Source organism: Topomyia yanbarensis, chromosome 1, assembly GCF_030247195.1.
Source record: "Topomyia yanbarensis strain Yona2022 chromosome 1, ASM3024719v1, whole genome shotgun sequence".
Taxonomy (NCBI): Eukaryota; Metazoa; Arthropoda; class Insecta; order Diptera; family Culicidae; genus Topomyia; species Topomyia yanbarensis.
The window spans coordinates 151774000-151789234 of record NC_080670.1 but is presented as its reverse complement, the minus strand read 5'-3'; the positions used below and the strand labels follow the sequence as shown (position 1 = coordinate 151789234).

At 37.5% G+C, this 15235-nt stretch overlaps 1 protein-coding gene across 8 annotated transcripts in view; it reads right to left on the bottom strand.

Annotated features, from left to right (window-relative positions):
* Positions 1–15235, bottom strand: part of LOC131677472 (guanine nucleotide-releasing factor 2) — a 117374-nt gene that overhangs the window by 30505 nt on the left and 71634 nt on the right. For all 8 annotated transcript variants that reach the window (XM_058957354.1, XM_058957344.1, XM_058957314.1 and 5 more), the window contains 2 exons: positions 4196–4559; positions 25–269 (listed from right to left, as the gene is read on the bottom strand). In XM_058957354.1, coding sequence (XP_058813337.1) covers positions 25–269; positions 4196–4559 — 609 coding nt within the window. The remainder of the gene's footprint in view (positions 1–24; positions 270–4195; positions 4560–15235) is intronic.

Sequence of the window (15235 nt, the reverse complement as noted above, 5' to 3'; positions counted from 1 at the left end):
CGCATCCCAAATGTTCATACTCACCCGTGTGTACGTTGGCAATCAACTCCAGCACCACGGTTCCATTACCCGGGAGCATCTCCAGCTTGTTCTTCAGTATTACATCCTTGAAGTGGGTGAGTGCGTTTTTTACTTGACGCACGTGATAGGCCAAATCTTGGATTGGTTTCCCCGCGGCAGTCAGCAAATCGTCGGCAGGGCCTTTTCCACCGCTAGTCCGCTGACCACTGCCGGCACTGCCACTACGTGGACTGTTTGGTGAGTGTGACCTAGTCCGTTTAGAAGATGAGGACGATTTTGGACGATAGTCAGAAGATTTGGAAAAAAAATTATACATAGAATGCATTAATAAAAGGTTGTTTTTGGACAGTCTTCCGAAGACAACTAAATAGTGACTAACACCTATTTCACGGTGGCTCTTACTCGCGAATTCTTCGGCGGCTCTTGTTTATCTACCGCTCTAGAGCAGTTAGGGGACAGACGTTCCTAGACGTGTGTACCAGTACCTAGTAGAAACCACCCCATGACGGTACATACTTGCGAGTAGAATTGTGTGAGAAATCAGCAAAGATATGGCGATGAAGTACTATGAACGAGTGCTGAACAAATTGTTATCAGCACAGTGTTGCGATTGATTGGCTGAGCTAAACTATGGCCATTATAGCATTCAAACAGCAAGGAGCTGGCTGATTTAGCACATTATTTAAAAAAAATTTACTCAATTAGATATTGTCGACGGTACGTTGGATAATTTTTAAATTAATGTTCATAATGTTGTCTTTATTTACCCTATATTTTAGAAAAAGATTCATTGTCCAAAGCAACTTAAACAACCCTATTTTATCTTATCAAAGCCAGGTCGCTATCTCTGACGACAGAATGTAATGTAAAGCAGGAGAGCAAACATGTATGAAAAGTCTTAGGGTAGTTGTACCAGTAGTAATGGTACTATGGCTGAAATACTAACTCCTAACGTGTATACGGAAAAGTAATGTCAAAAACGATATTTTTCAATCCTGAAACAACTTTATCGTACAAAGTATGGTGCTACAATATTCCTGAAATTTTTTGTAGCTTAGTTAGAATTTTAGCATGCTATGCTGACCAGGAATGGAGGATTCACATGCGTCGGTAAACTAATCGTACCTTAATTTATTCAATCCGAACCTCCCGAATGAATCGAATCAAATGCGCGAATTGAACACTAGAAAAAGTGACCAACGAATCCTAGGAAGAATTACCCACTATTCTATCATATAGGCCAGTTCTGTATCCATTCCCTGACACAGCTTTTACAAATACTCAGACGAACGCGGTACACTGCAAAAGTCAATTCACGTCATCCCGCCAGTCGACCACGTCAGCGCGCATAGGCTAGTGGTTGATCAATAGTTTTGGCAGGTGCAGAGTATGAAAAAACACAAAACAATTAAAGGCCCATAAACCCTCTCGGCATGCCCGACGCACCACTATCGAGGTGTAACTATCTCAAACCAATTGTCTATCAAATGTTCTTTAAAACTAATTTAAAAAGTTGCAATTCAAGACTAAGGTCTGTTTTACAATATGCAAAAAACCTCAATTCATTTTGCCTTCTCGTTCTCGAGAATTTTTTTTTTTAAGTTTGTCAGCAAAACAGGATAAAAGCTCCTATGCCCCTTAACGCTTCACAAAGAATCTCATCTGCCTATGGCTTTTATGAGCAATAAAGGTGTTCTCATATGGGGATCGTCAGAGTCACATTCTTTCTGGCATAAGAAAGCGTAATGATTCGACGTTGTAAATGGCGTAGTATTTCTGCAAAGTGTTTAGTGAGCTTTTTAAGGGAATGCTTCCGATTTCTCGGGCGCTGTTTGTGCACGAGGTAAGGTAATAGATCATGTGGACAACAATAGGAACACTTTTCAGCATTCCAGATGCAAATGTCATCCTTATGATTTTTAGCGCAATTGTCCCACCGAGCCTAATTACTACAATGTGCCATTTGATTGTAGCTGGTGCAATGCTGTTATCTCATGGGTTCAGACACCATACAAGCCCTCAAAAAGATAATAAATATGGCCCGTGCCAAGTTTCTCAACCATCAAAACACCATAAAATAGGATCAATAACACATAAAAACACCAAAATATATTTTTATATGGGATCTTTCGGACCATGCTGATGGTGTTTGCATGGATTGATCCCATTTAAAACGCTACGAAAAACAACATGCAGTGATGGTGAAACTGGACAATGACCACAGAGGTATTGTAGGATTTTCTTTTGCTCAGGATGCATGACGATACAAACAGCAGACGATACTGGTCTAAGAATATGTAAAGCAAGGTCATCCGATACGAGTTTGCAGAAACACAAAATATGTGCCCACACCGTCGATCTTAACTTTGTGAACGGGCACGTAGACGTGGTACTCCTTCGTAATACACCTGTCGCCAATAAAGTCATTTGCTTGCTTTAGACCAGTGATTCTCAACCTGAGGGCCGTGAAGTCGTTTCTAGGGGTTCCCGAAGAAAAATATATTTTCCCGGGGTATTACATGGGTGTGTTTCGGCTTCGCCTCATCAGAAACCGACACTAACTTTTTTTTTCGGAATAGTTTAGCGCCGGCTTGACGCAAATCCCTAAAAACCAAAACACACCTTGTGTTTCAATCGAACGACTGATCAAACGTGATGTCCCGTCCGAGCAGAAGTTCTGTTTATGCCGATGAGACACAGTGAAGCCGAAACTTGTCTTGGCTTAGCTATGCGAAAGCACTATGCTATATAAGCCGGCACTAATCTATTCCGACAAAAAGTTAGTGTCGGTTTCTAATGAGGCGAAGCCGAAACGCACCCATGTAATAAGTAAGAATTTGTGCCCTTCAAGTGCAAAGACTGGTTTTACCAACAAAAAATTTCGCCCTGGTGAAAAATTTTGGTGTTTACCCAATTTTCCTCCTTAGGGTGAAATATAGCATAGTACCCAGGGTAATTCTAAGGGTTCGAAAAAATTGACAACCACTGCTTTAGACAGAATATCACAGTTGTGAGCTTATCTGGGCGAACTTTCTAGAAACGGCTTGATATTTCTGCGTCAGTTCTTCTTTTCAGGAGAGTTTAATTATGCATAGGCCTATAGTCCGGCGCTAAGTGTGAATTTAAAGAATGCGTAGGAAGAGACAGAAATTACGGGAAATTTAACAAAGAGAAAGACAAGTCAGAAGATACTAAATCAATCATGTTAAATTGTCAGCTTATTATACTTGTCTTGAAGTACAGACCCCTGAATATATGTTTCCTCCGTTCCCTTCAAACACTGAATATACATAAAATAAACGAAAGAATTTCGATCAAATCTTTTGGAAATCGGGGTTTCCGGCATTCCGTTTTTTTCCAACCATCGTAAATAAAACTATTGGTGAAGGAACAAACATTTAAATAAATTCTACGGACTGTATGATAGAAGGCGAGTTAAATTCCAAAATAAATCTGTTTACACAAGGACAACAAACTGCGATACCGCCAAGGTCACCAGAAGGCCACGCTACGACTTCCTTTCATACAAAGCACCTTTTTTTTAAATAGGAAACGGTAAATTAATTGCTGCAACGTACGCCCTACTGTTCGTTAGGTAAAACTTTATTGAAAAAGAAAATAAGCTATCAATTTACAAAAGTTAGACATTTCTAGTTCCACCATATAAGGAATGTTACATTGATAACGTTGACAATAAATAAATAGAACTATGTAAATATATGAACTAAATTAATGAATAAGTACATAGATAAATTAATAAATAAGGCAAAATACTTCATGCTCTTTTAGATTAACAGCGTTAGATCAATCATTCCCGTGTATATAGGTACATAGACGATAAAATAATCGATGTACAACTACATTATCAAGCATTGAATACTAATGCAGCATATGTTAAACGATTAATGTCGCAATACGGAGAATTTGTGTTTGAGATATGGGGGAAATTCCTCCCAGATTTTTTCAACGACATTCGATTAATTATGATGTGATTGACCCTACCAATTCCTTCCTAACTAATCCTACAAACCGAAATAAATGGTACTGCCATTACTAAGACTATGTTTTGTACGCATAAAGGACAGATTCCAATGTACCAGTTTTATTAACAGACGATGCACCACGGAAAGCCCTACCCGGACCACTCAAAAATCACCACAGTCAAACATCTCACCTCGTCATCGTATTAGTGGGTGTACGGATCTGTGAGATCTTCTCCAGGAAATCGTCTTTGAAGGAACGTGCTCTTCGGGCCAGCTTATTACCCCGGATGCTACCTTTGTGACCAGAGGATCCCGGTGCCCCGGGTGTAACTGCTTTCTCGCAACCGTTTTCTGCTGCCCTACTGCTACCGCTGTCCGCTACTGTGCTCGAACTGACGGCATTCGTTACCGGTGTACTGTTGCCAGTCAGGGTGGCACAAGTGCTAACCGTATTGCTGCTGGCAGTACTACTACCACTGTTACGTGGGGTTGCTCCAGCTGATACTGATGAGTTGAGGGTCGTCTGATTCGAGGTGGTCGGTCCGTTATCACAATCTGAAAATGTATGAGAACGAAAAAATATATTTATTAGTGGTTTGGTATGGATGAAAAGGGGTTTGACAGAGACCGATAATTTCACAAAAGGCTTTCAACCGATGGTCATGAACCAACGCTTTAAATTTCCGCCAGCACCTGGATGGTAGAGAATCAAATACAAGCTTGCCGTTGCTTGGTTAGATATACAACTCGAAGTAAATTGACTAGTGATTTGTAGATTTGTTTTGTGTTCTGTGTTGCGGCAATAAAAACAAATATTTCACTCAGTGCGGATGAATCTAATATTTCAAGCTTGGTTCAATAAATGTCTTCATGTCCGACAGTGATGATATTTTCGAATAAAATGTTGGTCCTTACTTCATAACAAGAAAGAAAAATCATCTTGACATCGTTTGTCTTTCAATTATGCATGTGCTTTGAAACATTATCAATATGCAAACAACCCTTTCACTTCTCAGTACAATCAATTAGGCAACAGAAAATAAGAAGAAATCAACCGAAAAGATTACGATTAAACGGACATAACCGAATTAATTCACCAATAAGACAGCATTGTTTCTGGTTTTCTTGTGAAGATCAATGAATTAGATCTGTTTGTCTGTGGTCCGATTATACACCGAGTACCACTGCCGCAATTTTAGTGACTAGTTTGCTCAACCGTAACTGTTAGATACTCTGTCAAATAAATAGATCGATTAGATTCAGATGTAGATGGAGAATGGAAAATTTTTACGGGGAATAAATCGTGAGTGATGCGTGAAGGAATGCGCTAATCGAAGCGAATAGTAATCAGTCACTAATGAGTCACGGTTAGAGAATGATATAAAATTAGAGGCTTTGCGAGAAGTTCGTGGTCGATGGAGACACATAGATGTAAGAAAAATGTGTATTCTAAAATTGGAAATTCTTCATCTTAACAAAGAATGAACCTGATTTCATTTTGATATCCTCTAACAGAAAAACTGCGTTACTTTTACGCTACCGTGAGCTATGACTAAAATCACATCCTGGAGGATACCGTATAGTTCACTTCTTTTAAATTTTAAATAGAAACATGTTAAGAGCATTCAATAGTGCCGCGTGGCCAATCACAAGAAAATCTCGCGGTTTAGTGCAGTTAGTAAGTCAGAATGGCTTACAGTGGTTTTCACATGAATATTTTTAACAAGTTCTTAGTTTTATGTTATATATTGAAGCCTGAAGTGCTAAGGATGCCCATAGTAATCTTGAGTTTGTGCAGACGCACGTCTTGAGGACACCTGCATCAAATAAAATACTCGCAATGTAAAACGTTTCTGGGAATTTTTTTTGGGTGGTTCGCCCGGGTCCTAGTGGACGTGGATGATCTCGACTGCATGTTCGCATTTGTGATCAGGTAGGCTCGTATTATCCCTCAGGACACGAGCGTTTGTATGTTAATGGGTTGCATCAGCTGTACATCTTTTTTGTTTCGATTATAGAGGTTTTAACTAGGGTCGTGTGTATGAACCGTGTGAGTTTAGAATGTTCGTGCAGGTCGTGATTCTTACATTTAATTTTCTGTATACGGCTCAGATGCTTAAAGAGAGTGAATTCTAGTAGTTTGTCGTTTGTATAATCGCACTTGGAATAGCGTGTATGAACTCGTGAGTGCTAACGTTGATCGCCGAGGTATTTTAATGTATGCGAGATCACGGGCTTTCGTGTCGCATAGGCTATTGTGTATGTAACTTCGCATGTTTGAATTCATGCATATAATCGTGTAACCGTTTGCATATTCGCGTGGGGCTTTGAATACTCGCGCGGGCCGTCATTCTGATGTTTAATTAAGCTTCCAAATCTCACTATAGTATGATTTCACGAAAGCGGCATGTTAGCTCTCGTGACGGCCTTTATAAATTCAAACACGTTGTTTTAACTACCGAAATTTTTTTGCTTGTGACGATATGGGAGTATTTATACTTGAATTATCGCCTTTGCACGAAGAGTTGTATTATCGCGAGAGCCTCGAGCGATTGTATGTCATTTATATATTTGAGTGCTGAATTCGCCATTTACGTGATACAACTTTGTGTACTAGGTACAAGTTAAGTTGTTAAGTTTTGAGCTTCAATAATGAAGAAAAGTATAATAAATGCTCGATAACTCTTTCGCGGTTACGATCAAATTTATTCGAAATTATCCAATTTCAATGTTAAGTAGCATTGAAGAATTTTAAAACCTTTTTGTCCCCCTAGAAGTAATTATAGAGAATTCAAGAGAATTCAAGAATTCAAGAAAAAAAAACTGTCTTCAGCTAGTCTTCAAAATACTATTTCAAGCAACTTTGTTGAAGACATGGACACTACACATATTCAGAGTATCGAAATATAGTAGACTAGACGTAAAAAACCCTTTAAAACGAGTTATTGTCATACTACTGTATTTGATAAATTCATTCAAGGTATGAGTCTCTGTATTCAAGGTATGAGTCTCTGCATTCAAGGTATGAGTCTCTGAAGCTTACAAATAAGTTATATCGAAGAAAACTGTTTTTTTAAATTTTTCCTAGGTGTTCTTTTATTTCTCGATATGCTGCATTCATGTAGCCATCATATTTTCGACATAATTGTTTAAAATGAGATTATAGAGACCTTTGCTGCCACAAAGTCTCTTACTATTTTTGAAGAATGAATTCTCCATAATTACTTCTAAGAGGCTTAATCACTAAAATTTGTATATCACAAGAAATTAGGTGAGCTTGATCGCTGAGAAAGTTTTCGAACATTTATCCCACTTTCAAGTTCGCATTCTTTGACTTCATTGACATATGCTACAAGAAAATAATCTATGGAGGTTTGAAAACCATGTTCCATGTTGATTCTTCTTCTTTGTAGACTGGAATGGCATCTGGTAGACTACTTATGGTTCTGAATTTTCAATAATCTATCAAAATCATGTTATTATTTTCAATAAATCAACGATTTTTATCAAACTCCTCACCCCAAATTAAATTTTCTGGCTAGGCCACTGATCTGAATAATTTAGTACAGGTTGGTTCGCCATAAGGACTTTCCGGAACAAAAAAAATCACGCTGTATAGGCGGACCCGGGGCTATTAAGACGGGGGGAGTAATTCGGACCTCCCGATTTCTCAGAAAATCGTAAGACTTTATGACTGTCGTACATTTTCGTGAAACTGCTATTCTAAAACATTAATTTTGACAGCTAAATCTATGTCTTTGGTTTTTCATTTTTTTGCAGGCCTCAAAACAAAAATCATTATAATGGTAAAATCGTGATTAAAGCAACAAATAAAAATAAAAAATAATAGGTAAGTGTTTTGGAATGCTTGAGGCTCCTTTTTATGGTATGATTTTTGCTTGGGTAAAAACACAGATATTGTCAAGACGCTCACCACTTTTGTACCTAATGAGCGTACGGGGCTATTAAGACTCCCTATTCCATCAACCACCATTCAGCGGCTTGCGGCTACGTAGAGTAAGGTGGGGTAAAACTGCGCGTGGGGCAAAAGTGCGCATAGGACTTTTAGAAGCACACAAGCGCTAGAAACTGGCAACTCTGTATGGATTTAGTATATCATTAAGTCAACTAATCGCACATATAAGCATGAAGGGTTTGAATATGGGGGCTTGAAATTAAGGGGGAAGGAAAATTTTTCGCTGCTTTGATTTAATTTTTCGAATTTTGGGAATCATAAATTGGCTGTTTGAATAAATCAGAATCTATAAAACTACAGTACCCTAAAAAGCTTCAACATATGGTTCGTTGCGAGATATATTTGATTTGATGAAAAAAATTCAGTAATTTTCGTAACAATTTAATAAGTTAAAAAACTAACGGTGGGGTAAAAGTGCGCATAAAATATCCGTCCCAATAAAAAAGACGCGAATTAAGCTTTTTATATAAAAGTTGAACTAATTCTTCCGTGATTTAAAGAAGGGACCATCATCCTCAATAACTGCGAGCTCACCGGTCAAATTACGACTGATATGAGCGGTTTAAGAACAAAAGCATCAGCATAACTAGTGCCAAGGGAAAATATAGAGTGCCGAAAGCTCAGAGTAATTAAAAAAAGAAACAAAAAACTATGAATATGTAAATAAAGATGTATTTCCAATATAAATAGCATATTCGCAAGAATTCTTGTAGTGATCCACCCAACTATGACAAATAATGATGTTACGAGGGTGACAGTTTGATCATGAACGACATTATCTATAAGATGAAACATCCAAGTTTTTTCAACATAATGGAAAACTGAACAACATCAACCGAGGCAGAGGGAGGGGTACTTTTTAGTTATGAAGGAAGAGTAAGAGGGAATGGATATCCTAAAATTGGTTAGTTTATTTTATGGGCGGTAATAAATCGGCTACTCAATCAGTGCGCACTTTTGTCCCGTGCTATGCGCACTCTTGCCCCGATCATGGGGCAAAAGTGCGCATTTGAGTATTCATGAGAAAATAATTATTTCTCGGATTACAAGCAAAACCAAGAGATATCCACTATTATGTTTAGAAGATGTGTGATGAGAGTATTAATTTGAAATCATGCCGATTTTCTAGTGCTTTTCTACCAATAGTTATTTTACGAAAATTGTTAGGTGCGCACTTTTGCCCCACCTTACTCTACACGCCGCAGCAAAGAAAAAACATGATGCGCCAATCGACAGCTATGGCTAACCAGATTAAGTTTTTGTAACACACTTTTTTACATTTTAAAGAGGTTCTCTATAAATATTTCATAGGTAAACATAATTTCATTGCAAAAAAATGACGGTCTGAATTGCCTCCGTAAGGAGATCCGCATTACCCCTATATTGTAAAAGTATGGAAAACGTAGAGCTTTGCAAATCTTCGCCTAGCGCTGCCATGGAGTTGTGCAAATGAATTTCTGACGCCAAAATGTAGCTAAGGTTTCAAACTAACAATCAAAATCTTCGGCCGGTATTTTTTTCACATCTATCCACCTAAAAGGGCGATTTGTTTGGGTAGGTCTGAATAGACACGGATTCTTCTATAACACCACCGTCATGAACAAAAACGCCTGCTTATCATGATGGTGGTATCATAATTTGCTTAGGAGTGGCGAGATTTTCGAAAAGTTTACGTTTGATTTTTATTCGCGAAAGCTGATTAATGCTTTTGAAAAATTTAAATTCTTGCAGTGTAAAGCTAGGTTACAACGCTACCAACCGTGCCAGTCACAAATACTTCTGATAAATATCATTTATGTTAGGTTGTCAAAAAGCTTTCAAGGTCATTAAAAAGTTTTAAAATCCGTTTCATTGATTTGCCACATTGTCATTCGTACATTATTATGGAGTTCAACAACTTCAGGCCTAAATAGGTAATATTTACCAGAAACTGAAAACTGAAGTTCTAACAAGCAATTTGAGTTTAAAAATTATTTAGATTTGGTTTAAAATAATTCTGAAAATTAAGTTTGTAATACGAGTTAATATGACCCGCCAGCACCTTATTCGTTACAAAAAAATTACACATAAAGAAGATTAGCGAAGAATAGTTTTTGAAAATCCTAATTGGATATGAAAGGGTTAAACACCCAAACGTTTTCGAGAATTTATTAACGATTAACACATGTCTGCTTTCGGGTTGAATAAGCATTTCTGACTTTAATACAACATTAATCGAAGTCTGCATATTTATAGAAGCATTCCCGGTGTTCGGACCATGCAACAAGATACCATCATCTAATACGCGGAATCATTGCCCAACAAAAAATATGTTTACCTCCGTTGCAGCGCTACAATATCTACCTATTCGTATGTAGGTAGGTTCCGCAAGTTTCAACATCAAACATGCGATGAGCTAGTTTATAAGAGGTGAGTTGGACAGTAGTAAATATTTATATTAGGACAGCCGATGCAGGCAAAATGTGTGTTGACTACTTTTCATGTGTGTTTTCAATCAGTGATGTTTGAAGGTGGGTGAAAGGGTCATACAAATATTACGTGTGCAGCCCAAGCGGTGCATGTGTAAAAAGTGATTCAGGTGTAGATATTTAGAAAATCAGAGTAATGCATTGACATTACATCTAGAAGTGGAACTAGTACATATACCGAGCCTACTGATAAGATCGGCTTCTGGTATTACTTTTTATTTCAAGATTCAGTTTTTTAAGGTAATGGCTGCCACGAGAGTATGGTTACATTATGCTGTCGAAACAAACCGGCACAGGGTACGGTAATGTTCTGTTTGTAAACAAGTTTTTTTATAAGCGAGAGATAAGCGTACCGCGCTGTTTGAAAACCGTGTAGATCTTTTTTTAAAAAAGAAAATTTAATTGGTCAAGAAATATTAGCTATGATTTTCACAGACAGTTCGTTGATTAATTGTCAAAAACTGCCGCAACCGCTACCACTCCGCTGTATTTTATTAGAGGTTTTAAGTTATGGCCAAACTAGTTTCAAATGAGATTTGAAATCACCTTGCCACGAACTATTTAATCAACATTGATTTATGATTTGCATGCATAGCAAGTTTTGCTTCAAACTGCATGTATTCAATGTACTATTGGAAGTACATTGAAGGCTTTGATAGTCAACCGTTCCAGGGAGTATGCGTCATAGAGAAATGATAGGATAATTCTACTAGAATTTTTGAAAACAACGCAGCTGCTAATAAAAACCTCTCTTTGTTAACTACGGCGTTATTGCAGAATGCACCATTAAATTCACAGTACCTATATAGCGAAAGACAATGTTTTTTGTCAAAATTACGGTCGTATAGCTATTAATAAAATCAAGCTAATAAGTAACGCATTCATTAAAAAACAAATCACTTACCAATAAAATAAAGGCAAACAAACTTTTCCACATAAAAAGTAGCGGTATCTTAATAGCACTCCTATTCTCTGTTGTAACTTATAGTCATCTCGTGAAAAACATAAACGTAGAAATCATTTCACCAAAACACTAGTGAGCTAATTCGTAGAGATATGCTTTGCTCTGACCTTAATTAAACGTGATCTAATTTGATCTTTTTGCCTTGATCGACACTTAACAGTAGCACCTTACTGAAACCAGAAACGTCACGTACTCCGCACAATATCTAAAAAGCAGCCCCACAACAATTCAAGCATAAAACACTAAAGTTTCCTTCTTCAGTTATTCATCCAAATTTGGGGGAGAACAGGCCAAAAATAGCACTCCACTCACTTCACGCCCAATGCTGTCGCCTCATCGCACAAAACATCACCAAACCGGTTGACTCATCACAGTTCAAGGCTGGTGGAATTCCAACAATGTAACCTGTTCTGCGAGGTTGGTGTTAATGCTTTTCTTCCTCATGCAAGCATATGCTCCAGCTGATATCCGCCACTCACCTAACCGATTCCAGTCCACTTCCGTAGGAAGTTTGTTTACAATGGGCGAGAAAAGGTTTCACACGATAAAATCGTCAGAATCAGAACCAAGTGCGTTCTGCACAGCGCGACCGAGCGAGAATGACTAGTTGCTGTTCAGAGACATCTAGCTGCGCTGCAATACAACTCAAGGGGCTGTGACTGTGGTTTCTTAGCTACATACTATAGAGTAAGCGGAGAGGAAAGAAGAATCCGCGACCATATAGAACGGAACGGCGGATTATATGAGTTCCTCTCAAGGTAGCAAAATGGAGGTATTGCAATGTCACGGAACCGATGGTGTTTATTTGTTACGGGTGAAAAAAATACTCATTACTTCTAGATTCCGCTGATTTGAAGTTCAAATTAAATCAGAACACTCAAGCTACATTCTGCTCTCCCTCAAACCCAAGGAATCTAAATGAATTATTCCGTCAGATTTACACTTTACAAAAATCTTGCTATGTTAAGACAGAACAGATCACCTATTATATGACCTCCTTGGACGCGATCGCGACTTAACTTATTCCACATTCATATGTGTGCAACGAGAGCGATCATTGAATAAGTGTTAGTACGGTATCTATAAGTAGCGTGCTCCGACCGCTCTTGCTCACTTCGAATGGCTGGAAAAAATGTTTCTATAAATGGAATACAATAAACTAAAACCATGACGGGACAAGCAATTTTGCGACTGCTTCACTTCACTTCACCTCACGTGTTGCGCCAGCTGTGAGATCGTGCTGTGTAGTAGTTGTATGATTTGCTTACTGTCATGGATGGCGATGGTCTTGGATCAAATATGCTTAAGGGAGTTGCCTGCTTTAGGAGGTAAAACGTAAGCTGCTTTTCGCGATTTTCGGAAATAAAACATCAAGACCTTAAACACATTGAAGAGTTCAAATATGTTTTTCGTTGAAAAATATTACAATATGCTGAAGTTATGGGTTATTGAATAAAGCAACTTGTTACTGCAGTCCATTATTGGCAAAAAAGTGCTGCTCGCAATTTTTTCCAAAACAATGAGACCAAAAAGGTGTCTAATTTACATATAGGGTAGAGCTTAGTACTTATTCATCTCATTAGTCAGGATGTCACACTATTTCGTTGATAACTCGGCTAACTGTCACTGGATTACGCAAATGGGTTTTAACATATTTGCTTCGTTCCCAAGAAGCAATACAATGAAAAAACAAACCTGGAAAAAGCCAAGTACAACGCACACTTATTCATCTTACCATTTAAGCTAATACATTGAAAGGAGAAAACAAACACTGCTCTAACAGTTACTCTAAGTACATCTTCTACAAGAACCTAAAAAACAGAGGAAATCCGAGAAATTGCATCTCGGAATTTTCTGGAAAGTGCATAATTTTGGTATACAATTTTGAACTTACCATGTTATAAAAATATATGTTATCAGTTATAGGTTCATGTAGAAAAGAATTCAATTCTGAAAAGAACAAACCTTTAATACCTCTGTCCCATCCCGAAGGAGCAAAGGAGTGACATTAACCTTCTTAGCAAAGTCACTCCCAACGTTTTATCCTAACCCCCTATAAACTAAAACGGTCGGTACGGTTGTCCTCGTTTCTTCCTCATTCAAGTTTCAAAACGATTCGTTGGTTGAATTGTTCATTAAATGAATAATTCAATTGCCGTATAATATAACATCTTCAAACCCAACTCTGCACAGTAGGCCTGGCCGTTTTAATATTTGCGACATATTGTAATATGCTTCAAATATTAATGTTGACAAGAAAAACACTAAAGAATATCTGCAGTGTTTTCCAGGATGCTTTTCAATACTGGCTGTGTAAGGGTTAGAATAGAATAGAATAGAATAGAATAGAATCTGCCGAACTAAGTGCTTTCAGGGCAGCCTGGCTGTCAGAGCAAAAATAGATTCTTTTACCGCAAATTCCTTGTTGAAGTGTTGATATCAGTAATATTATAGATTAAAACTGCTTGGATGACTCGGCACAAAACAATTTTTAAGTGTTCAAAGACATGCCAATCTAGCGTACAACTATTTTAAAAGTATTGCCGTGATGGAAAAATAAAATAATAAAAGCCGTGGTGGAAAAAAGCTGGATAAATGCGGTTTGATCACCAGAAATAAATCCCAGAACAAAAAATGCGCTGCCAAGTGCAAAAAATAAGATTGGAAGCTCAACTGGCCGCTGTATTTTGAAAAAAACAACGTCATTTATCATAAACATAAGCAAGTACACAAAAATACAGCGGAACAACTCGAAAAAATGCCAATTTGCTTCAGTACACTTCACCACTTCACTCTTTGTGAATGGAAAATTCATCATGATAAATCATACTTAACGATGGCTTTTACACTAACAACATTAAAACAACACCAGACCATGTTAAATATGCCGGAAAATAATATTTCGAGAAGAAGGTGTTGGCATGGGTAGCCATTTCGTAGAAGTGTGTTTCAGTGCCTCTGATTTACTCCACAAACTTTCCAAACATATATACCTATGTGGCGCTCCAATGCGTTCAGCTATATATCTTTGTAAATATTTTGAATTGGGTCCTGAAATTGCTGTTATATATTCTTAAATAGTTCATCTATTTATGCAAATAACAAAAAAAAAGCTATCTTTTGTTTTCGATCTAAATCGATCGATCCGTAAAGCAGGTCACCCCCTTAACAAATTGCAATAATTTCACTTTAAATAAATGTCCATACATATAATTTCACTGACCAAATAAATTGCACTGATGGGACTATACAGTGTTTATTTTGAATCCGGGAAACGATTTGTCTTGAAATGACTAACTACCACTATTTAGGGTAATAAGCCTATATGCCATACAATTTTGTTAATAATTCGTCTTTTTATCAATGGAATGCCAAAAAAATTGGTATCAATTACATAATTTTGAACGCAACAATAACTAATACCCAGTGCAACAATTTTCATTCAACCGTTTGAGTAAACGCGTTGAATAATGTTGGCAGACGCTACTCTAGCAAACAGCTTTAAATAAGTAGGATAAAAATAGGTTCTTTATCCTACCAATTTTGCGATAAATTGAACAAGTGCATTCTTTTCGTGGCACATTCTTTATGTCATTATTTTCTAACAGCAAAACATACTTTTTGCGCAAGTTTATAGTAAATATAAACACTACTACGTAGACTTACGGAGGTTGAAACAGTAAACTATGGAAATGTTTCCTCCTATACTTTCACTCGCCATACAAACATGGTCATAGGGTTGCACTTTTGACAATTAGTTTGACTATATAAAACAAATCTTTACAAGTCTGTGTAGTGTCTGCAATAGAGAACAGCTGTTGCT